At 45.4% G+C, this 22209-nt stretch overlaps 2 protein-coding genes across 4 annotated transcripts in view; one reads left to right on the forward strand and one right to left on the reverse strand.

The window, feature by feature from the left end:
• The window catches only part of Faxdc2 (fatty acid hydroxylase domain containing 2), a 49248-nt gene that overhangs the window by 14461 nt on the left and 12578 nt on the right, over positions 1 to 22209 (reverse strand). Inside the window, exons 2-9 of one of the 3 annotated variants that reach the window (XM_040273088.2) lie at positions 15828 to 15896; positions 13890 to 13981; positions 13656 to 13759; positions 10089 to 10210; positions 4824 to 4930; positions 4250 to 4355; positions 3664 to 3830; positions 503 to 2852 (exon numbers count right to left, since the gene is read on the reverse strand). In XM_040273088.2, coding sequence (XP_040129022.1) covers positions 2696 to 2852; positions 3664 to 3830; positions 4250 to 4355; positions 4824 to 4930; positions 10089 to 10210; positions 13656 to 13759; positions 13890 to 13981; positions 15828 to 15896 — 924 coding nt within the window. In that variant the 3' untranslated portion in view covers positions 503 to 2695. Of the gene's footprint in view, positions 1 to 502; positions 2853 to 3663; positions 3831 to 4249; positions 4356 to 4823; positions 5030 to 10088; positions 10211 to 13655; positions 13760 to 13889; positions 13982 to 15827; positions 15897 to 22209 lie in introns of those variants that run through there. The other 2 variants (XM_013358682.4, XM_078051474.1) reach the window with 2 other exon arrangements.
• Positions 14381 to 22209, forward strand: part of Cnot8 (CCR4-NOT transcription complex subunit 8) — a 52781-nt gene continuing 44952 nt past the window's right edge. Inside the window, exons 1-2 of the mRNA XM_078051493.1 lie at positions 14381 to 14763; positions 15679 to 15915. The gene's annotated coding sequence lies outside the window, so the exon portion shown is untranslated. The remainder of the gene's footprint in view (positions 14764 to 15678; positions 15916 to 22209) is intronic.

Genomic DNA, 22209 nt, shown 5'->3' on the forward strand with positions numbered 1-22209 from the left:
AAAACCAAAAGTGAGTCATAGCCTCACGTGGTCGTCTGACCATTTTCTGTCTCCCAGACATGGTGCAGTCCCTAGCAAATGGTCTTCTAGAGTTGATTTTTTTTTTTTAAGAGAGGAGAGAGAGAATTTTTAATATTTATTTTTTTTAGTTCTCGGTGGACACAACATCTTTGTTGGTATGTGGTGCTGAGGATCGAACCCAGGTCGCACGCATGCCAGGCGAGCGTGCTACCGCTTGAGCCACATCCCCACTAGTCTTTGATGGGCACTTAACTTCAGTACTACCCAGGACCTCTACTGGCCAAAGGAAGCTTAGAAGTAGCCAGGGTTCTGTGGATTGGAACTTTGGGAAAGGGAGATGTATTAGTTCAACATCACTTCCACACATTCCTGTCAGGAATGGTCATCAAAGAGGCTACTGATTGCACTGTCTTAGCTCCCAAATGTCATGATCATGAACATTAGAACAAGTCTTATAGGAGGAAAAAAAAAGTATCAGGAATAAATGGAAGCAAGTTTATTTAAAATGCTTTTTCTTCACATTTTCTGCTGGGACTTCAAGGCTTTTTTCTTTTTCCCCCCAGTCTTATTTACCAACCTCAGGGCCATTCTATTTGAGAAAAGGATAAGTGCAGGTGCCAAACAATGGCAGCTAGAACAATAACAGCCTCTTGTCCTTTTATGCCTTTTGTACAGCACCTTGAAATCTAAAGCAATTCTCATATAGTCTCCTCATCCCCCATCCTCTCAAGTGTACTGAGGGACTTGTTTCCAGATGCTTGCTTGTAGGTGGGTGCAGGCCAGCAGTGGGAGAATGTAACAGTTGGATACACTAGACAGGACTGGGCCCATCAAGGCCAGAGGGGGCAGGTGGGGCTTGGAAGGCCAGGGAAGGTGCTGCCTGCTTAGTGTTGACTTGGCCTACTGGGCAAGTCCTCTGCGGTCCTGGTGCTCAGAAGGAAGTAGTTTGGGGTAGTTTTGCTTGGAGGCTTGGCCCTGTGTGATCTTCCTTGTCTCAAAGAGATGGGGGCTCACTGTTGCAAAGAGGCTGGCCCCAAACTGGCCCCTCCTGCCTCAGCTCCCAGGTAGCTAGGTCTACAGGTCTGTACCAGCTATGTTAAGGTTTTTGTAAAACCACAGTAGATTATTTTCCATATATATATACTTTTTCCTGGTACTAAGGATTGAACCCAGAGGTACCTTTACCACTGAGCTCTGTCCCCAGCCCTTGTACTTTTTGAGGCAGGGTCATGCTAAGTTGTCCAGGCTGGCTTTGAACTGGTGATCCTCCTGCCTTGGTCACAGGATTACAGCTGTGTGCACCATCTCACCTGGTCACAGTAGGTGGTTTTCTTGGCCCAAAAGAACTGAAAGTCAGTAATAGGCATAAGTACACATATAAGAATTTAGTAAATTAACTAGATGTGGTGGCACATGCCTCTATAATCTCAATGACTCTAGGTTGATGGTAAGAGTCTCAACAGGTCAAGGTCAGTCTGGGCAATATTTTCTATTTTCAAAATAGAAAAATAAAAGGGGCTGGGGATGTAGCTTAGTGGTAGAGCACCCCTGGGTTCAATCCCCAGGAGGGTGGGGGTAGATGATAATGGTAGTAATGGTGGCCTTTCAAAGAGTAGTCTGAATTGTTGGGAGCCACAAGGTTCAAGAGCATGTTGCTCCTAAGAGGAGGTAAGGGAGGTAGGTGATTGTTTCAAACCCAGATAGCCCTGTTGCTTTGTTTCAGATAAAAAGGGTCCTGGTTAGATTTCATTTGAAAAATGTATCTGCTAAAACCCAGTCAAATAAACCCTGTTAAGAAAACTGGTTAACCATTTCAGAGAAAAAGAGTTTTGCCCTTTGGCCATTTTTTTCTGGACTCCTCTTGGGGGAAAGAAGGGTTCTCACCTCTGGTTTTGGTTCATGTAAGTTAATTAGAGGCCTCAGGTATCCCCAAAGGGTTGTGACCCTGATCCTTCTAGGTGAAGGGCACCCAGCTCAGCAGTCCTCATGGGTGTAGCCTGTGCTTCCTTGTTATCAGTTGATCAGGGAGGAGCACCTGTGGGTGTTTATGTGCAGTGAGGCAGAGTTGAAATGGAACCTCTGTGTGTGTGATGGGAGTGGGCGGAATTGGGACTGGCATGTGGCATGTGAAAAACAGACCTGTAACTATTTGCCAGGGACAACTGGCCCTGGCCTGACTAAGATATGGAAAAGCCTTTTGGGGTAGGAAGAAGCAAAGTGATATCTGATTCCCCCACTCCTTGACACCAGAAAGAGCTCTCCCTGGGGCCCAAATTGCCTTAGTCTTACTGCCCTCTCCATCATTCTCTGCATCTTACCTAGGCCACAAGACAGTGGGGAGGGGATGACCTTCCTCCATCCCACAGCAGAGGACCAGAGGGCCTGGCCAGAGCCCTCTTAAAGCGGTTTCCTCCTCTGACTGGCCTCCAGTCTGGGGAACCTTTTTTTCCTTTTCCTTAAGCTAACTCCTGGTCCCATGAAAGGACAAGGGCAGAAGTTTGGGGGAAGCCCTGGCCCTATCCTTGGCCCTGCTTTTCTAGGAAGCCAGCCTCTCCTCTGCCCTAATGGTGCCGTCATTAGAGTGTGTGGCTGAAGGAGGCAAGTTGTTAGGTGCAATCATGAGGCCTCGGTGTCTTGGAATCCCACTCTTGGGATAGGACTGGCAAGGGCCCTTTCACTCCATCTTCTTTGGGGAGTCGGGGATGCTCTCCGAGAGTGGGGTGAAGCCCAGCAGCAGGATGTGCCTCTCATAGGCCTTGGTCTGCTTAAACATGGTGTCGGTCCCATGGAGGTGGTCCAGCACCCCCAATACGCCATAGCATTGGTTGAACCTAGAGGAGAGGAGGGTACTGCAGTGCTGGACGGAGGACCATTTGTGGACCTCTCTGTCCTTCATGCTGGCCTCCTATCCACACCTATCACCACCATCCTGACCACATCCATTAGAACAACCTGGGGAGATCCTATGAGCATATATAAGGGGCCACTCCAGACCTGCAAAATCTGGAGCTGCATCCCCATCTCCCTGCCCCCTTTTTTTGAGACAAGATTTTGGTAAGTTGCTGAGGCTGGCCTTGAACTTGCAGTTCTCCTGCCTCCCCCTCCAGAATAACTGGGATGACAGGCATGTGCCACCACACCCAGCTTGGAGTCTTCCCTTGGAAACCTCACCATGTGATTCTGATGCACATGTGCTTAAGAACCTGACAGGACTATGCTTGCTCAGATATGGTCCAGGGGCCATCTGCTTCAAAACCTCTTGCCACATGTTAAAATGCAGGTTTCTAGGCTGTGCTCCTGCAAATATTTTGATTTGAGATACAGAGTGGAACCCAAGAGCTCACATTTTAAACAAATATTTCATGTGACTCTAGGAAGTACAGAGACCACACTTGAAAAAATCCTGGGGGCTTTCAGAAAACACAACTTCCCTGGAAATGCATGCAAGATTTTCCTGCACACACACATTTTTCTGAAGACTGTCCATAACTACATTAGAGACTCAAAAGTCTCTAAATAAAGGTTAAATTCCCAGCGACAGAAGAGCCCAATGTCACTAGCACTCACACAGTGTGCTGAGAGGCTTGAAGAGTGTGGGTGGTGGTTGTTGGTCAAGGACCCCTGTGGGGAGGAGGGCCTTACTTGAGATGGTGGTAGTCATGGAATTCAGGCGAAGGCAGGAAGGGTAGGTGGTAGCCACAGTGGGAGATGGTGGTGATGATGAGGGCCAAGGAAAACCACACCGTGATGGAGGACAAATGGGAGCCCATCACAAAGGGGCCTGCGATCACTGGCAGCATGTTAGAGGCCTGGAAGAGGAAGGATGATTGGATGCAGGCCTAGGAGAGGGAGGGGACCCAGGTGGGTGTCCACTTTGCCCCAAGGTGGTACCAGGAGAAGACTTGCTTGACTCAGATCTGGAGAAGATGGAAGTATCAGGACCTTGTTTTGTTGGAGACACTCACCTTTGTACCTTGGGACATGTTATTAATTATTTGAGCCCCAGCTTCCTTATCAGCAAAATCAGGATTACAGTGGTTGTTGGACAAATTAAGAGATTCAGCTTGGGAGGCTCCTAATATAGTCTGGCAGAGGGCAGGTTGACAATAAATGGCAACTAATTAATTGGAAGAAGAAAGGCCTTATGTGGTCTGATTCTCTGCAGGAGCCCTTAGAGAAGATGGTTGGGACCACCACTCTTCTCTGGAGATCCCAGGGCTGTACTCACCACGTGCTCTATAGGGTGGGCATAGAGAGAGGTCACCCCAATGGGGGCTGTCCACTCGTGGTGTTTCTTATGAATTCTCTTGTAGAATGTTGGGTGGTGAAGGAGCCTGGGAAAACAATTAGTACTTAATAATCTGCCAATTCTCCTTTCTCCCTCCCTACCATCAGAAGTCAATGGTAGGGACTAGGGGTGACATCTGTGGAGTCAAGTGGAAAACACTGATTGCACTCCTCTAGGTCTGACCCCACTCCTTAGGCTGTGTGCTCGGGGAATGGGTTACTTGGGTCTCTCTCACATTCGAATTAGCTGTGAAATAAGGGTGCTGCCCAGAAAGGATTCAATAAGGAAATGAATGGGAGACCGCCCACCCCCCATACAAATGGAAAAGCTCTTTCTTGGCTGGACATTCCTCAGTCGCTTATGGGGAAAGTTATGGGAAAAGTTCTTGTCTCCCTGCCACCCACTAGCAGGAGACTTGAGATCAGAGGGTGTTGGTCCCACACCAACAGAAGCTTCAGTGCAGAGCCACAGGTAGGGTGGGGGTGAGCTGTGCTCAGGCAGAGCCCCTGCTCACCGGTGCGAATAGTAGAACAAGACTTCCTCAATTAGGGTGAAGATGGTCAGCTCCAGAAGGAACAAGTGGAAGGTTGGCAGCTCCCGGCCGCAGGGGTCTCCCCGCCACTTGAAGAGGGGAAAGAAGAAGACTGCCATGGGGGGAGTGATCACGAACTGGTTGAAAAGAACTGTGCGCACAGCCTGGCGGAGTTTCGTGGGGTCTACCTGTTGAGGGAAGGAAGTGTGAGAAGTAGGTCTTCCCCGTTTGGAAAAGTGGCTCCACTGTGACCTGCTCACAGGAGCCTGTAACTCAGATAAATTTGGGGTGATGTCTGGGCATAGCTGGAAGCTCCTGCCTGACCCCCAGCCCTGGGACTAGGGACATCGCAGCAGGAAGGCCCTGGCTGTCGGGTGGATGAGTAACACCACTCCCTTGGAGACTGCCCCACGCAGTGTTCAGGCTGCCCAAGACTGCTTCTCCCTTCCTGGTTCTGCAGATAACACCACTGTCCTCTCCATCTCAGGCCAAGCATCATGTCTTCCTGGCAGGCAACCTGGGGAGCCACCAGCATACTTGGAGAAGGTGCCAAATCCCCTAAGTGGGAGAACCTTGTTAGTGAAGGATGCAGAGACCCGAGTTATCTGCCTCCTTGTGTGTCCAGCCTCACTGAACTAGGCCCAGGACAGACAGGGAAAACAAGGCAGGGTTGCTCTTCTAGCCTCTTGACTACCTCCTGGTGGTGGTGATGGGCTGTCAGGAGGGAGGCCTGCCCAAGCTTTTTCATGTGGGCCCACTGTGCACAGCTTACATCCCCCTTTGATCTCAAAATTCACTCATGTTTTATTTCTGTCCCATAATGAGGCCAGGCCTGGCCAGCCTCATTTGAGATCACATGTAAGATGAGGCCATGAATGTCTTCTGGAAATCTTGACCGAGAGGAAGGTGCCAATCTTGTCTGTTTGTCCATCCATGCATATAACTGGTACTTAGTGTTTACTATGTAGCTAGCATTTAGTGTTCTAGGTGATGAAAATCATTAAACACAACAAAAATTCCTGGCTTAATGGATTTATATTCTGGTAGGGAAGACAGGCTTTGCAAATATCAAAATATATATATATATATATATTGGGTGATAAGTGTTTTAGTGATAAGGAAGTTTAAAGGAGAGAAGGAGAGCAGCAGGAGCCCCAGGTCAGGGGCGAGGCATCTGTTCACTCTGAATAGACCCGGCAGGGTAGGCCTCACTGACATGGTAAGATGTAGACACACAAAAGAGAAGGGACCCGGCCAAACAGACACGTAGGGAAAATGCCTTCAAGCGAAGGCCAGGCTGGTAAGAAGGTCTAGGACAGCCATATTCCTGGCCTGTGTGGCTGGAGAAGAGCGAGGAGGCCGCAGGGTATTTGAGCCTGGAATTCAAGAGAGAGTTCTGTAGGACCTTCAATGTACAGGTGGTGTTTAAGGTCATAACACTGAAGAGATAAAGAGGGAATGAAGATAAAGAGGATCCAGACCAGAGCCCTGGGGCAGTCATCTTTAAGAGGTTGGGGAGAAGGAACCAGAAGGCGTGACTCTGAAGGAGATAAGCGGTGCGCCTGAGAGTGGGGTGTCCTTGAAGCCAAGGACAAGGGAATGCACAACTGTGGCAATGCATTTGGGGACTTAATGACACAAGCCTGAGCCTGGATCATTGGTGACCTTGCAGAAAGGACTTCTGGTGGAACTCTGTTTGGGGGAGACCACCTATTGGAAGAATGTTTCTGGAGAGGCTGAGCTGATGCTTTTGTGATTATTCCTAGGAGACACAGGCTGAAGGACTTAGGGATGAAGTCTTACAATGTCCTGAGCTTACCTTCAAACATTTAGGTAAAATATTACACATGTGTATATATTTATACATAAAGCAGAAATTCTAAAATGTTTACAATTGATGAATCTGAATGTATGTAAATGAGTGATGATTGTAAGAACTTTTCAACATTTTTGTGTCTGTGTTTGATTTTTTTTCATTATAACAAAATTTTGGGGAAAAAGTTGGACGGGGATGATTGGGAACTGGCTACGGTGCTAGTGATTTGGGGGAGGCAGGGTCAAGGATTGCTTTCTTTTTTATCATGGGAAAATGAAAAAATTATAGCCTATTTATAATACAGAGAGGAATAATCTGGGGTTGTGGTGGGGTAGAGAGAGAGAGAGAGAATACAAAAAAAGAGAGATGAGCCAGGTGTGGTGGCACACGCCTGGGATCCCAGCGGCTTAGGAAGCTGAGGAAAAAGGATCAAAGCCAGCCTCAGCAACTTATTGAGGCACAAGGCAACTCAATGAGACCCAGTCTCTAAATAAAATACAATAAGGGCTGGGGATATGGCTCAGTGGTTTGGATTCAATCCCCAGTACCCCCCCCCAAAAAAAAAGAGAGAGAGAAAGGTGACTGGGTGTGGTGGCGCACATCTGTAATCCCAGTGGCTTGGGAGGCTGAGGCAGGAGATTGTGAGTTCAAAGCCAGCCTCAGCAAAACTTAGTGAAGCTCTGAGTAACTTAGGGTGTCCCTGTCTCAAAATAAAATATTTTTTAAAAGGGGGCTGGGGATATGGCTCACAGATTAAGCACCCCTGGGTTCAATTCCTGGGACCCCTCCCCCTGCCCAAAAAAAAACGGTGAGAATTGCTGAAATTGCTAAGGCACTTTCCTGATGCAGACCAGAGGTGATAGGTGCTGCACACAGAGTGCAAGAAACTGCAGGTCAGAACAGGAAGAATTCACCTGCAGAACCAGGTGGGCAGGCGGAGGACACAGACACTGTTGCCAGGAGGCCCATGAGGTGTCTGCGAAGCTCTCTTGTGCTTTAGTTCTCTGAGTGAAGCAGGGAGCAAGGCCAACCCCAGGGAGAGAGGTTAGTTGGGGAGGTGCTGGTGATTCGAGCTTGCAGGTGTGCCCCAGGCATCCAGGGGAGTGGGACAGTAGCTAGACAGGGATGGACTGTGTGAGTGCCAGGTAGCATTTGGCCCCCATTTGAGGATCTGCTTCTGATAATTTCTCCTGGGGTCAGTCCTTTTTGGAGAAAGCCAAAGACTAAATGGCCCTGGGAGGTTCCTTCCTACCTATGTACCCACCTGGGCTGCACACAGTACAGGAGCACTGAATTTGGAGTCAGCTGGGATGGGCCCTGGCTCTGTGTCCTAGTCGCAGACTGATCTTCAGCAAGTCCCTGCACCTTTCTGAATCTTAGCCTCTGCAAAATGCAATGGAACCTCCCTACTATCTCCTCATTGCAGACTGTCAGGTTGTACAGAGGTTGGTGATGTTCTTGAGCTGATTTGTTGTTGTTGTTTGGTACTGGGGATGGAACTCAGGGACACTCGACCACTGAGCCATATCCCAGCCCTATTTTGTATTTTATTTCTCAGGGTCTCATTGAGAGGCACTCACTGAGTTGCTTAGTGCCTCGCCATGGCTGAGGCTAGCTTTGAACTCGCAATCCTCCTGTCTCAGCTTCCCAAGCCACTGGAATTACAGGTGTGTGCCATGGTGCCTGGCTTGACTGGTAGTTAAGAGCATGAGTCCTGGAATCAGAAAGCCCAAGTCTGAATCATGGTTCTACCTATGGAACATTTTAGAGCCTCCATTTCCTCATCTGAATAGTGATGCTAATTATAGTTCTTGGCCTCAAAGATGTAAGAATTTAGCCAGTGGTGGCTGCTAAAGAGAGCCATCATGCTGGGAGCTGTGGCCCACGCCTGTACACCCAGGGACTTGGGAGGCTGAGGCAGGAAGATCGCAAGTTCAAAGTCAACCTCAGCAACTTAGTGAGGCCTAAGCAACTCAGCAAGAACTTCTTTCAAAATAAAGGGCTGGGGACATGGCTCAGCGGTTAAGCACCCCTGGGTTCAATCCCTGGTCCAAAAAAAAAAAAAAAGAGAGAGAGAGAGAGAGAGATCCATCAATGAAAGATGAATATCAGGCTTTGACTCTCTGGGCTCACGTCCTGCCAGGCTGGACCTGGAGGAAGTCTTCCCGGCTGGCTGGTGGTTGTCATCTCAAGAGAAGGGCAGTGTGTGCCAGGCCAGCAGCTCCCTTTCAGGAAGGGGGCATTCTGAAGGGCTGAGTCAAGAGCACAGTTTACCTGTTCCGCCTTTCTGAAGTGCTAGGCCGGGTCAAAATGCCCTGAGAGCTGGGTGATTCACCCAGTCATCTAGCCACATGATCAAAAGATGATTGTTGTTTTGGCAAGGAAAGTAGCCAGAATGTATTTAGGGTGGAGCTGAAGAAAGAATCTGAGTTTCAGAACCAGGCTTTTCAGAACCAGAGAAGGTTTGTGGAGCTTGTCAGAGCACCAAGCAGGCCAGCCAGGCCCCTGGAGTGGTGGGACTCCCTTCCTGGTGCCTAAGCAGGATCTGGGCTTTTGTTCATCATAGATTTTCCCAAGTAACTTGCACCATTGGTTCAATTGAATAATTAGGAAGGAGGACCGGCTGAAAATGCAACTATCTCAAGCCTGGGTTCTGTGGTCCACCACTGTAATCCCAGCTACTCAGGAGGCTAAGGCAGAAGGATCGCAAGTTCAAGGCCAGCCTGGGCAACTTAGTGAGGCCCCCATCTCAGAATAAAATAAAAAGGGCTAGGGATGTATTTCAGTAATAGAGTGCCTGACTAGCATGTAATAAGGCATGGGTAGACTCCCTAGTACCCAAACACAACAACAATACAACTGCCATCTCTGCACTCAGAGTCCATACTCCTCTGTTAAGGTGAGATTATTGCTTGTCTTGGTGGCTGTCAGTCTCACTACCCAGTGGCAGCAGCACCCTGCTCTCCTTGTCTAGGTTCCCATGACAAAGAGGAGCCATCCAACATCCCTGGCATGGCCTAGTACCAGGCTGAGATGATTACTTTTTTTTTTTTTTTTGGTGGTGGTGCTAGGGATTGAACCCAGGTCTTTGTGAAAGTGATGCAAGCACTCTACCAACTGAGCTATGTCCCCAGCCCCCTGAGATGATGACTTCTGTCCCTAAAATGCCAACTGTAGGATTGAAGGGCAGCACCCCAGGTACAGAGCCAGGCCTGGGAATCAGGAGACAAGAACACTGGTGTACACTGACCCCTGGCTGAGTGACTCTGAGATTCAGGGCAAATTATTTTCCTCTCTGAATCTAAATTGAGGGACTCCTAATCTAAATTGCCAATGACTTCTTTGCTCACACTGGCCCCTCTGGGCCGGCAGTAAGAATTCTGAGACTGGCTTTCTGGGCTTTGACCAAGAGAAGTCACAGCAACTCTTACCGGTTCGTTCTTGCCAACCTGAATTCGGTAGCGGGAGATAAAGTTGGGTCTTCCAGTGGTGTCCACCACCAGTAGAAGCCCATTGAAGGCCCAGAAGAGCAGACAAGGCACTTGGGTGGTACCTGCAGTTTGAAAGCAGAAGGGAACAATCAGGGTGGCATTGGGCTTTGCAATACACATATTAACTGAACACAAGAGTTAGGGTGACTGTGCCTGGCTGGGGGGTCTTGGTGCTGGACACCAAGGGCCCTACTTAGAGTCCTTGTTGAAAAACCAGCTGTGGGACCACGGACAGGTCACTTAAGGAATATCTGTATTTTTTTTTTATCTTGGCTATAAAATGGGGACAACAATCTTTAAGGTTGTTAGATACAGATGTGCACACACACACACACACACACACACACACACACACACACACACACACATCAAAGGGTGTTCCTGCACATCATATACTCTAACAGAAATGATTTGAAATTGGCCTTTGGGAGGCTGTGCCTACAAAGCCTTTATGTACTAACTGGTGAAGTGCTTGGGTATGGAGGGTTCGCAGTGGGTCCTGGTCTAGAAGTCATCTGGGGAACCTGATCTCTGTTACCTAGCATGGAGGAGTGGGACTTCAGGTGTCATCAGGGCTGCATTTCCTGAAGTGTAAGGCTGTCAGCTCTTTCATCAGAGTCTTCATGCCCTACTCTTTTGGAGAACCCTGTCTGGTCCATAAAAGTGTGTTCATGGCTCGGAGAATTCCTACAGCAGGAAACCTGTTTGATTTTGTTAATATCAATCTTTCCCAGCCTTGTTTGACCCTAGAACTGTTTTCTCAGAACATCTAAAAATAGGATGTCACGATGTCACGTGTCCCTGTTTACACAGGATGATTTCAATTTACAGCTGGCATTGTAGAATAATTATGAATAACACCTCATTTTACCCTTATGAGTTTCCTTATTTGGATAATAAATAGTATGTCCTTTTCCACCTATTTTTTCTTTTTTTTTTCCACCTATTAACATTCTACAGCATTGACGTGCTACAGAATATTTCAGAAAATATTCAAAACTTAAAACAGATTTGAGTGGTGCACACCTGTAATCCCAGTGGCTTGGGAGCCTGAGGCAGGAGGATCACAAGATCAAAGCCAGCCTCAGCAATTTAGCGAGGCCCTAAGCAACTTAGTGAGACCCTGTCTTAAAATAAAAAATAAAAAGGGCTGGGGATGTGGCTCCATGGTTAAGTGCCCTGGTGTTCAATCCCTGGTACCAAACAACAACAACAACAAACTTATATTTGTTTCGAGGACAACTTCACTCTGTGTCTCTGCTCCCCCTCCCCCAGCCCCCTCCATCCTCCATCAGTGTCTTGTGGTAGGTAGGACATGGGAGAGACGTGGCCATCACTGTAGGGGCATAGGATTGGTACAAATCATCTGGAGGGTAATTTGGTAGTATCTGAAGTAAAAAAAAAAAAAGTGAGACAGAGACAGAAAGAGAGAAAGCAAGCAAAAACATATAGATTCGTATTCAAACATGTCCATCACAGCATTTTTTTTTAATCATAAGAAAACATTTAAAGCAGACTTAAAGTCCGTTAGTAGGGAATGGTTAATATGTTAGAGTCCTTCCATATAATGGAATAGACTGGGCCGCTGAAAATATTAAGTTTATATTGATTGACATAATGATGTGCCCACAGCCTATTCAATAAAAAAAAATGAGTTTAAAAAAATAGTTGGTGTGCTAAGCATGGTGGTACACGTCTGTAATCCCAGCAATTTGGAAGGAGGATCTTAAGTTTGAGGTCAGCCTCAATAACTTAGTAAGACCCTGTCTCAAAATAAAAATAAAAAGGGCTGGAGATATATAGCTTAGTGGGAAAGCTCCCCTGGGTTAAATTCCCAGTCTATATATACTTGATGTCTGATAGATATCACTATATATCCAATGTATTAGAGATAGATGCACACTAATATATTAATAGTGGTTATTACAAGTTGTCTGATTTTTATTTTTAACAATGAACACATGTATTTTTATACTCAGATATAATAAGTATAATAATATAATAATAAAGTTCTTTTTATGCTGGGAATAAAAATGTTGGGTTGGTAGTTACCCGGGGGTGTAGGGGTGTGTGTGGGATGTCCACTAAAGTTCCTACTTGGAACTATGAAAGTGAGTGGAGGAAGGCAGTATGTAAACCACTATGTAAAATGCCCTTGAACTTCCTTCCAGCAAATGTCTTCTCTCTCTAGTGTTTTTCTTACCTCCCAGATAATAGGTGGTTTATCTGTTTCACGTCACTGAAACAGAAGCATATAATATGATTTCCAGTCACTTTCCCACACGTCTGTGATCTGTTGTCTCTCAGTGGTTGCTTAATATCCCACTGAACCTTGTGAGTTTAATCAGAATTCTCCCAGCTGAAAATGATCCCCAGGGACATTGTTTGTACTTTTGCTTTGGGACAGCTGACACTTTTTTAGGTCAACAGGGGGCACTGAACCCAGGGATGCTCTACCACTGAGCTATGTCCCTTTTCATTTCTTGAGACAGGGTCTTGCTAAATTGCCCCGGCTGGCCTCAAAATTGCAAAACTTCTTCCTCAGTCTCTGTTACTGGGATTATGGGTGTGCCCCACTGTGCCAGGCTGGGACTGACACCTTTTATCTCCCCTTCTGGACTATGACCTAGTTTTTGAATAGGGTAGGCAAATACTTCATCTGAAATATTTCTGTATCTTCAGATAAGTTTGGCATATTGTACTATTCTGTTTTGTTTTGTTTTGGGTACTGAGGATTGAATCCAGCGACACTAGATCACTGAGCTACATCCCCAGCCTTTTTTATATTTTATTTAGAGATGGACTGGCTAAATTGCTTAGGGCCTTTCTAAATTGCTGAGTCTGGCTTTGAACTTAAGATCTTCCTGCCTCAGCCTCCCAAGCAGCTGGGATTACAGGGATGTGCCATCAAGCCTGGCCACATTGTACTATTAATATCATTTGAGTGAATGAATGTGTAATTGAGGATGTTCACTATGATAGGTAATGTTACAAATGTCTAGGTTTAAATGGATTTTTCCTTCCATGATGTTTTCTTAGGCTAGTTTGGAGGCATTTATGCTATCTAAATATTATCAAGTGGCCACTTGCTAAGAACTAGATTGTACCAGGTACAGGAGCACAGCTTAAGACAAAATAGAGTAGTTTTCTGCCCTTGTGGAGTTACATGTAGAAGCAGGATTATGGCTCTAAACATGCATTCATTTTTACATAAAACATTTCTTATTTTTCTATATTTTCAGTAGAGGGTCTTCAACTTTTTTTTAATTAATAATTTTGTCTCCATTTTTAAAAAGTTGTTCTACTTAGTTATACATGGGGTCTTAAACTTCTTAGCTTCTTTTCTTAGATATCCCGTATCTGTACTGTCCTCAAGCTTAGTACTCTTTTGTCAAGTCCTCATCCCTGGGAATAAAGAACTAAGAAGTCTCCAAGTAGAGAACAAAAGAAAAAGAGTGAAACCAGGCTGTGTGCCCTGCCCTAGGCACTGTGGTCTGGAAACCTCACCTACAATGAAGAGGATCAACTCTTTCCCTTCAAAGGTCGACAGCAGCCTCTCCCACTGGGCTTGCCAAAAGTAGCCAGAAGCACCCCAAAATCGCTGAAGATGCCTTGGAAGAAAATCCATTAAGTTTCTGATTAAAGGCTGATGGGCAGAGAGTTCCTTCCTCCAAGCTCTGCCCCCGACCACACCACCACTGCCCGCAGGTCCTGGATTTGAGCTGGGCCAAGCTGACTTACCATGTAACTGAATTCCAGAAGGCCACAAACAAGAGAAGACCAGAGCCCAAGATGAAAGCCGTCCTCCTCATGGAGCCCCAGATGTGTCCCTCCTGGAGGAGGACAAAGAAGCCTCAGACCCAGCAAGCCTCCTGCCTTCCCCCAGTTCACTGCTGAGACACAGCTGGGACACCACGGGACTATGGTCACTCCACCAGCTGACTTTCTCTCACATCCTGTTGGGGGCTGTTTGCTATCAAAGGTTCTGGGCCATACCTGGGTGTGTTATATAAAGCAGAGCTTCAGGTTCAGAGAGGGAAGGGAATTATTACCATGACCCTGGAAAAATTGTTTGGCAATTTAACATTCAAAGAAAGACAGGCAAGTCTTCCAGCTATTGTGCAATTTGTCACCAGGCCTCTTGGCACATGGAGATAAACCATCCTCTGCACTTTGGAATCACCATTAAAAAAAAAAAAATATATATATATATATATATCACAATGCCCAGGGTCCTCTCCAACCCAATTACACAAAGAGTCTCAGGGAGGGCCTGGATCAACCCTTCCAGGAATTCTAATGAACAGGCAAAGTTGAGCCAATCACCAGAGAAGGACCTGCAGAATCTACGAGGAGCAAAACTCTCCTAGGTCAAAGGAGCTCACTGTGTCCATGGGTCAGGCCTGTTTTCCCAGCTCCACCACCCAATCCCTTTGTCTTAGATTAGCCAGGGCTGCCAGCTGGAGGGGAAGATTAGCTGTTCTGAGAGAGGCCATTGTTGAGTGGCCCTTATATGTTCTTTCCAAAAGGTCCTTCTCTGAATCAGAGGTCACTGCGAGCTCAAAGGGCAAAGAGCAAAGTGCCAGACCCAGAGCAGGAAAACACTGGCTTCTAGGTGTGTCACTAATTCCCCTTGCACTATGGATAGGAATGACAAATGTCATACCCATACTGTGTGTCTAAGTCTCTTGGTAAGAGAGAGCTGGAGGTGGTAGTCCCAGCTCATCTACAGTTGGTGAATGAGGTCAGGTACAGGGGGCCAGGAGGGGTTGCTGACTGAATGAGGGTAGGTACAGTTCAATCCAGACCTTCAAGATCTGAGGGTTTTTGAGATGAGGGTCTCCTGTGTGGCCCAAATTGGCCTTAACCTCGTGGTCCTCCTGCCTCAGCCTCCTAAATAGCTGGGATTATTGGTGTGTGCCACCATGTTCAGTTGAGCACATTCAAGCAGTCTGAATTTTCACTGAACTAAATTATTTCTCCTCAACATTACTCCATCCCACATTTGATCAAACAACAACAACAACAACAAAACAAGTCATTTTTCTTTTCCCCATGGCCAATCAGATTTTTGCAGGACTGTGCTTCTCAGGATGCTGAATTCTGGAAACAACTCCTCTTTCTCTCTCTGCCCCCTGCCCCCTCCTTCTTTCTCTCTCTCTCCTTCCTGACCCTCCTCAGACTGTAGTGGCCAGACAGATTGCTCTTCCACACAAACCATTCCGAGGTCAACCTGAGTCACTAAACGGGTTAACTTGGGCTATTCAGATTATTCCCTTTTTAGGATTCCCAAGACTCTTTTCAGGAACTTTTCTTGGGAATTTTTCATCTTCTGAGTATCATCAAACCAAATTAAAACCTCAATTTCATATACAGGATTACAAATTTATCAGGGATGGTGGGTCTTCTAATCTACCTAGCAGCTCCCGGAAATTGTAGAAAGGAGTGGAGCAAGCTACGGGCTGTGGGCGGGCAGGGCAGGGCAGGGAACAACAGTGAGACTGAATCCCCTCCTTCCCTCACTCACTAGGGCAGTTATAAGGGAGTTTGGAGTCAGCTGTCCTCTGTTCAGCCAATGAAATGAGACCATCACCATGTGGCGGCCACCCCTAAACCTTGGGGGAAACCTCAGATCCACACCAGTGCAAATATGGAAAGAACCCCTGGCTACCGTCTTACCAGTATGCTGGGTGGGGTGCTCGCATTGAGCTGCTTGGACTTCCCGACGTTCCCAGCCTCTCCCTTCATCTGGAAAGAGAAAGCACGGGTAAGCGGGTTTCCTTCCACAGGCAACTGAGCAAAGGGGGAATGGAAGAAGTCAAGCCTGGCAGGGGTTTTTATTTTTATTTATTTATTTATTTTGGTACAAGGGATTGAACCAGGGGTGCTTGGTTATTGAGCCACATCCCCAGCTCTTTTTATTTTTTTTTATTTTGATACAGGTCTTGCTGAGGTTGACCTGAAACTTTGGATCCTCCTGCCTCAGCCTCCCGAGTTGCTGAGATTACAGGCATGCACCTGGCTAAGCTGGCAGCTTTTGTCCCTGGAACCAGACAAATTATTCCAAAATTTATACAGAGAAATAAATAAGCAGGAAATAGCTAGAAAAAGGCTGAAGGAGGCTGAAGGAAGAGGATCTCGAGTTTAAAGCCAGCCTCAGCAATTTAGCAAGGCTGTAAGAAACTTAGTGAGACCTTGTCTCAAAATTTAAAAAAATTAAAAATACAAAGGGCTGGGGATATGGCTCATGGTTAGGTGCCCTGGGTTCAATTTCTCATACCCCCCCAAAAAAAAATTCCAGTGTTAAACTTAAAAGCTGATAAACACATGTTAAAAACTGATAACATCTCTAACAGCCCAGAGGAGGCACTGTCCAATGTATGTGCTGAATTAGATATTTCTTATTTCTGAACATACAGACATATTGAATAAAATTTTCCTCTGCTTATCCCAGTCAACGTGTACATACATAAACTCCTTTGAATTTTAGAAAAACTTTATTCTAAGTAGATTAGGTAGTACTTTGGTACTACAATTTTGGTCTAACTTTGGTAGAGGAAGATTATTTCATAAAAGTTTGTCAACAACATCCACAAAAATATGTCCCCTACTTTTATATGAGATGTTAGTCTGATAACAGACTTTCTGGAATTTCCCGATAGACTTTCTAACTTTCTAACATGTCTATGATGTACACCTAAGCAATATCTCAGAGGCAAGAGATATTTTAAATAAAATTTTGAAAACTGGGAATGTTGCTCAGTGGTAAAGGACCCCTGGGTTCAGTTCCCAGTACTGAAAAAAACCCAATTGCCCATCAAAGCAAAGACCTTTTTCCAGGCTAGATTCTTCCATGGATTCCTATAATCCTGCCTGGGGCGGCTGAGGCACACCCACATTCAGCCACTGCTACTCATAATAGCCCAGGGACAGAAGCAAGCACATGTCTGAGGATGGCTGAAGAGATAAAATTTTGTGTGCACATAGGATAGAATTTTATTTGGCCTTAAAAAAAGAAGCAAATGGGCGAGTGTTAAGCAAGTCATAATAAGTGAAATAAGTCACACAAAGAGAAATACTGCATGAATCCACTTTCTGAAGTAAGGTACATAAGGTAGTCAAATTCATAGAACCAAAAAATTAAGTGATGGTGATACGGGGGGTTGGGTGGGGAGGGAAAATGTGGAATGGTTGTTGAATGCATATGTGCATCAGTTTTGCAAGATGAAAAGGCTCTGGAGATCAACAGATGTGAGCACATTTAGCGCTGCTGGACCAGACACTTAAAAATGGCCAAGATGGTGCCAGGCAGCGGAGGTGGTGCATGCCTGTAATCCTAGCGATTTGGTAGGCTGAGGGAGGAGTTTTGTAAGTTCAAAGTCAGCCTCAGCTTAGTAAAAACTTGTTTCAAAATAAAATTAAAAATAGGGCTGGGGAAGTAGCTCAGAGATAGAGAGTATGCCTGGGTTAAATCCTTGGTACCATAAATAGATAAATAAATAAATACTGACAATTAATTTTATATTTTATACCACAGTTTGGGGAAAAAAGCTTTAATAACTAAAAGTGAAGTGCTAGTATTTATTTTGGTCGGGGGGTACCAGGGATTGAACTCAGGGGCACTTGACCACTGGGCCACATCCCCAGCCCTATTTTGTATTTCATTTAGAGACAGGGTCTCACTGAGTTGCTTAGTGCCTCACTTTTTTTTTTTTTTTTTTTTTTGCTGAGGCTGGCTTTGAACTTGCTATCTTCTTGCCTCAGCGCTGAGATTATAGGTTTATAGGCGTGCTCCACCGTGCCCCACTTTGAGTTGATTTTTGTATGTGGTGTAAGGAAGGGGTCCATCTTCATTCTTTTGAATGTGAATATCCAGTTGTTCCCACTCCATTTGTTGAAAACCATTCTCTGTCATTGAATTGTGTCCCAGTCCAACCCCCCCCCCCACCCAGTCACACTGAATTGAATTGTCATTGAAATGTCTATTGGCAACAAGAGTGTTTTTTATATGGTTGAAATGTGGGGCCATATGAATGTGTTAACTGGTCAAAACTTCCAATTCTAATTTTAAAAATTATGATTGATAATCAGAAGGCACTTTCTCCTCCATCATTCTGTCATCTTGGCAGACATCACCCAGCATCTGTCACCTGAGCCTGGACAAAGCTCACAGGCACAGCCACAGCCAGGGCAGGCATGTCAGTCCAGAGGAGGTGGCCCAGGTTAACCCTGTGGCACCCTTGGTGCTTAGGGTCATCAGGTGGCTGAAGAGGAGCATTACAGCTCATTAGGGGGCAGGGATGACAGAGCCCAGACTAAGGGAGACCAGGTGAGCTCCCAGAGTCTATAGGTGACATGCCAGAGAGCCAGGATCAGGCCTAGCTTCCACGTGGGACTTCGTGCCCCTTAGTTTCCTTTCTACAGGTATGTATTGTTCTTGGTTTTATTATTTCAGAGGCTGGTGAAGGCGATCCCCCACTCACTGTCTTGACAGGGTCACAGTGAGAAAAAGTGTTGGCAAAGCCTCTCTCCCACTGTCTTGACAGGGTCACAGTGAGGATGAATGCTGGCAAAGCCACTCTGGTTGGTGGGAAACCGAAACCATGAGACCCTTTTTTATGTAATTGGGACTTTGCATTTTCATGCTTATGTTTCTAACAGGAGGCATGAGTATGTTAAATGCCAAACAAATTAAATTTCAGATAGCTAGAACAGAACAGGTAGTTCATGCCTTTGAGGTTGTTCTACTACCCCTCATCATATCAAGGACAAAGTAGAAGGCTGTTCTTCTATCTCAGTACACTGTGGACAAACCTGATAATGGACAACAATCATCCTTTGAAAGGACATGGGAATTTTAGGCACCACATTGATTATATCAACTAGAACCCAAGCCCATATTTCCAGCCTCTTAGAAAACCTAATCATTATGCTTATTTTACAAAGTTCACCACATGCAGTCTCATTTTTGATTAAGGAAAGTTATATTATACACTTAGGAAAGTTAAAACATATAAAGATATATTCTTCTCTTTTTATAAACCCTTTCTTACTTTACATAGGGATATATGATGAGCATAGTTAATATTGGTGGAAAGTGGATTGATTTTTAGAACTTACTTTCTATTGAGAAAGATTATAAAGATATGAGAACTAGGGGCTGAGGATGTGGCTCAAGCGGTAGCGCGCTCGCCTGGCATGCGTGCAACCCGGGTTCGATCCTCAGGCACCACATACCAACAAAGATGTTGTGTCCGCCGAGAACTGAAAAATAAATATTAAAAATTCTCTCCTCTCTCACTCTCTCTTTAAAAAAAAAAAATTAAAAAAAAAAAAAAGATATGAGAACTAGTGCACCTTGACTGAGAAACAAAGAAACTCTTTAAGAAATCAGCTCAATCAGTTTTATGAGAATAAATTTAGGAATTAATTAAAACAGCTTTATAAGACACAGTTTTAGAATAATGTTAGAAATATTATTTTATTTAGATTCTTAAGTTTAGAAATTCTTAACTTTGTAGTTGTATAGGTTTCTGATATGTTTTAAGAATGATTTATAAACTTTAGGATGTTTTAAATATAAGATTTAAAGGGACTTTTTTAGATGGGAATTTTAGATTAGAAATAAAGTACAAGTGTACTTTAGGTTAATGATTGGTTAGGAGACGTAGAGTCTGGTTACGTAGTTTGGCATTAGTTAATAAGAAAATAACATATCTTGGGAAAAATAGTAAATCTTGGGAAAATCTGAAAAATGTAAATTAGTGACGTATTTTATTAATGATTCTGTACTTTTAATAATTACATAACTGAAGGTCATATCCTGGAAAAATGTAAATTAATGTTACATTTTTTGTACCCCCAATCATGGTTAAGGAAATATCATGTCTTGGCAAAGTTTTAAATTATATAATCAATGACGTATTTTGAATCTATAATGATGAGAAAAATTGTAATAAAAGATGATCCAGAGAAAGCTGCATTAGCTCTCTCTCTGGAGATTGCTCCAACTGAATGACTCCTGTCTTATCTTTTTGCCGACGTCACTCATCCTTCAGGACTCCCTGGACCCCGCTAGGGCAGGACCCTGGCAAGAGGCATAATGACCAGTTGTGACTGTGGGGAATACTGCTCCCCTTGATCCATCATCCTTATTGACTGCTTAGTCTGGAGGGAAAGGCAGAGAGAAGGGAAAGTAGCTTTCCAGTGTGTGAGGAGTTGGGACATCAGAAGGAGTCGCCAAGCAAGCTGAATTCCAGGAGGCACATCCTGTCAGCCAAGAGGCTTCCAGGGGAGAACTGCTGATCCCTCTAAAACCACTCAGGGAGGCAGCCTCTGACTCAGGACAAGTCTCCGCAGACTTGGTGTGTGGGTCTGACTCCCATTTGGAGCCAGGACAATGGATTTCAGCTACGCCATAGGACAGGGCTCTGTCCCTACCCCTGAGCCTGCTCCCTGCTCTTTCCTCCTACACCCTTCCACACCACTGCCTGGCTGACTGCAACCTGCTGTGGCTTGCCCATATGCCGCACCTGCCTCAACAGGAGCTCTTACGAAAACCAACAAAAGAGAAGCAGGAGAGTGAAGCTGTGGCCTTGGCTCCCAGTTCTGCTGGGGTAGCAGCTCCTCTGTGCACCTGTGCGCCGTCCTGTTCTGCACTGCCTAAGCCTTCCAGAAGGATGGGTGTGAAGCATTTCACCATTCAGCTCCAACCAGCGGCAAACACTTCTCCAACACCAGGGTTTATGAGGACTTGGAAGCATACTCCTTTAAACAACAAATTTCTCTGATTTCCTTGTCCTGAGAAGTTCCTAGGGCTTCGTCCTGAGTTTGGCTCACATCCCCAGGTGGATAGGGGTCTGTCGGAGAAGCTACCCTTCCCATCAGGCTAGGATTCTGGGGTGAGGTGGTGCGATTTTTAATCTGGTGGTCAGTTTGCTGTCTGGGGTCCTTGAAAACTGGGTGCTTTATGCACAAGGGAGATGGTGCTAGTTTTTTTTTTTTTTAAGGCTAAGCCAATCAAATGTTTTCAGACATGAAACAAATGTCAAAGGAAACAAAGTGGGGAAATAGTTGGAGATCTGAATGTCCTCAAACCATTTGCAGATGGGCAGGGCCTTCATTATCAACAGGGGTTTTCCTCTTCCTGGCTTATTAGAAACTGTGAGAAGGACCCTTGACTCTCAAGTTAGCCATCTTGTTTGGGAAGGAAGCTGAGGGGGATTTGGGTCTGTTTGTTTTTAACGTGTCCAGGACTCTGATGTCATGTCACATGCCACAAGGAACTTCACTCTCGACTCAGAGTCTCCTCGGGGCGTCTGCCCTGTCTCATCAACCTCAGCATCTTTGCCAAGAACTCTTGGGACATGGCCTTTGATCTTGGGGAACTCTTGATCCCCAGAAATGTTTGTGAAGAACTCATTATGTGCGTGGAGCTGGGGGAAGCCCTGGAGATGCACAGGTGAATGAGAAACTTGAGGTCTAGATGCACAAATCCACCATCCAAAAGTCTCTCTCAGAAGTACTGAGCTAGAGGTCAGGGCCACAGATAGGAAATTTCTGAGTAAAACACAGACCTGGCACACCCAAGAAACTCTGAGAGGACAGTGCCCAGGCATTCTCCCTGCTCATGAATACACTGTAGACCAACCCCAAATAAACCTTTTCCTCCCAGATTGATTCTAGCTTATCCAAGGAATGCTATTTTTAGTTATAATACACACACTGAGGATTGAACATTTTACGACTGAGCTACATCTTCAGTCCTTTTTATTTTTATTTGAGACAGGGTCTTGCTGAGCTGCTGAATACCTCGCTAAGTTGCTGAAGCTGACCTAAACTTGCCTCAGCTACTCAGTTCCTGAGATGATAGTTGTGCATCACACATATATTTTTTAAAATATTTTTTAGTTTTAATGGACTTTTACTTTATTTATTTATATGTGGTGTTGAGACTCAAACCCAGGGCCTCACACATGCTAGGCAAGTGTTCTACCACTGAGCTACAACCCCAGCCCCACACCTATATTTTAAAATCAAAATAGATGTAAGATTCAGAAAT

This window comes from Ictidomys tridecemlineatus, chromosome 1, assembly GCF_052094955.1.
Source record: "Ictidomys tridecemlineatus isolate mIctTri1 chromosome 1, mIctTri1.hap1, whole genome shotgun sequence".
NCBI lineage: Eukaryota > Metazoa > Chordata > Mammalia > Rodentia > Sciuridae > Ictidomys > Ictidomys tridecemlineatus.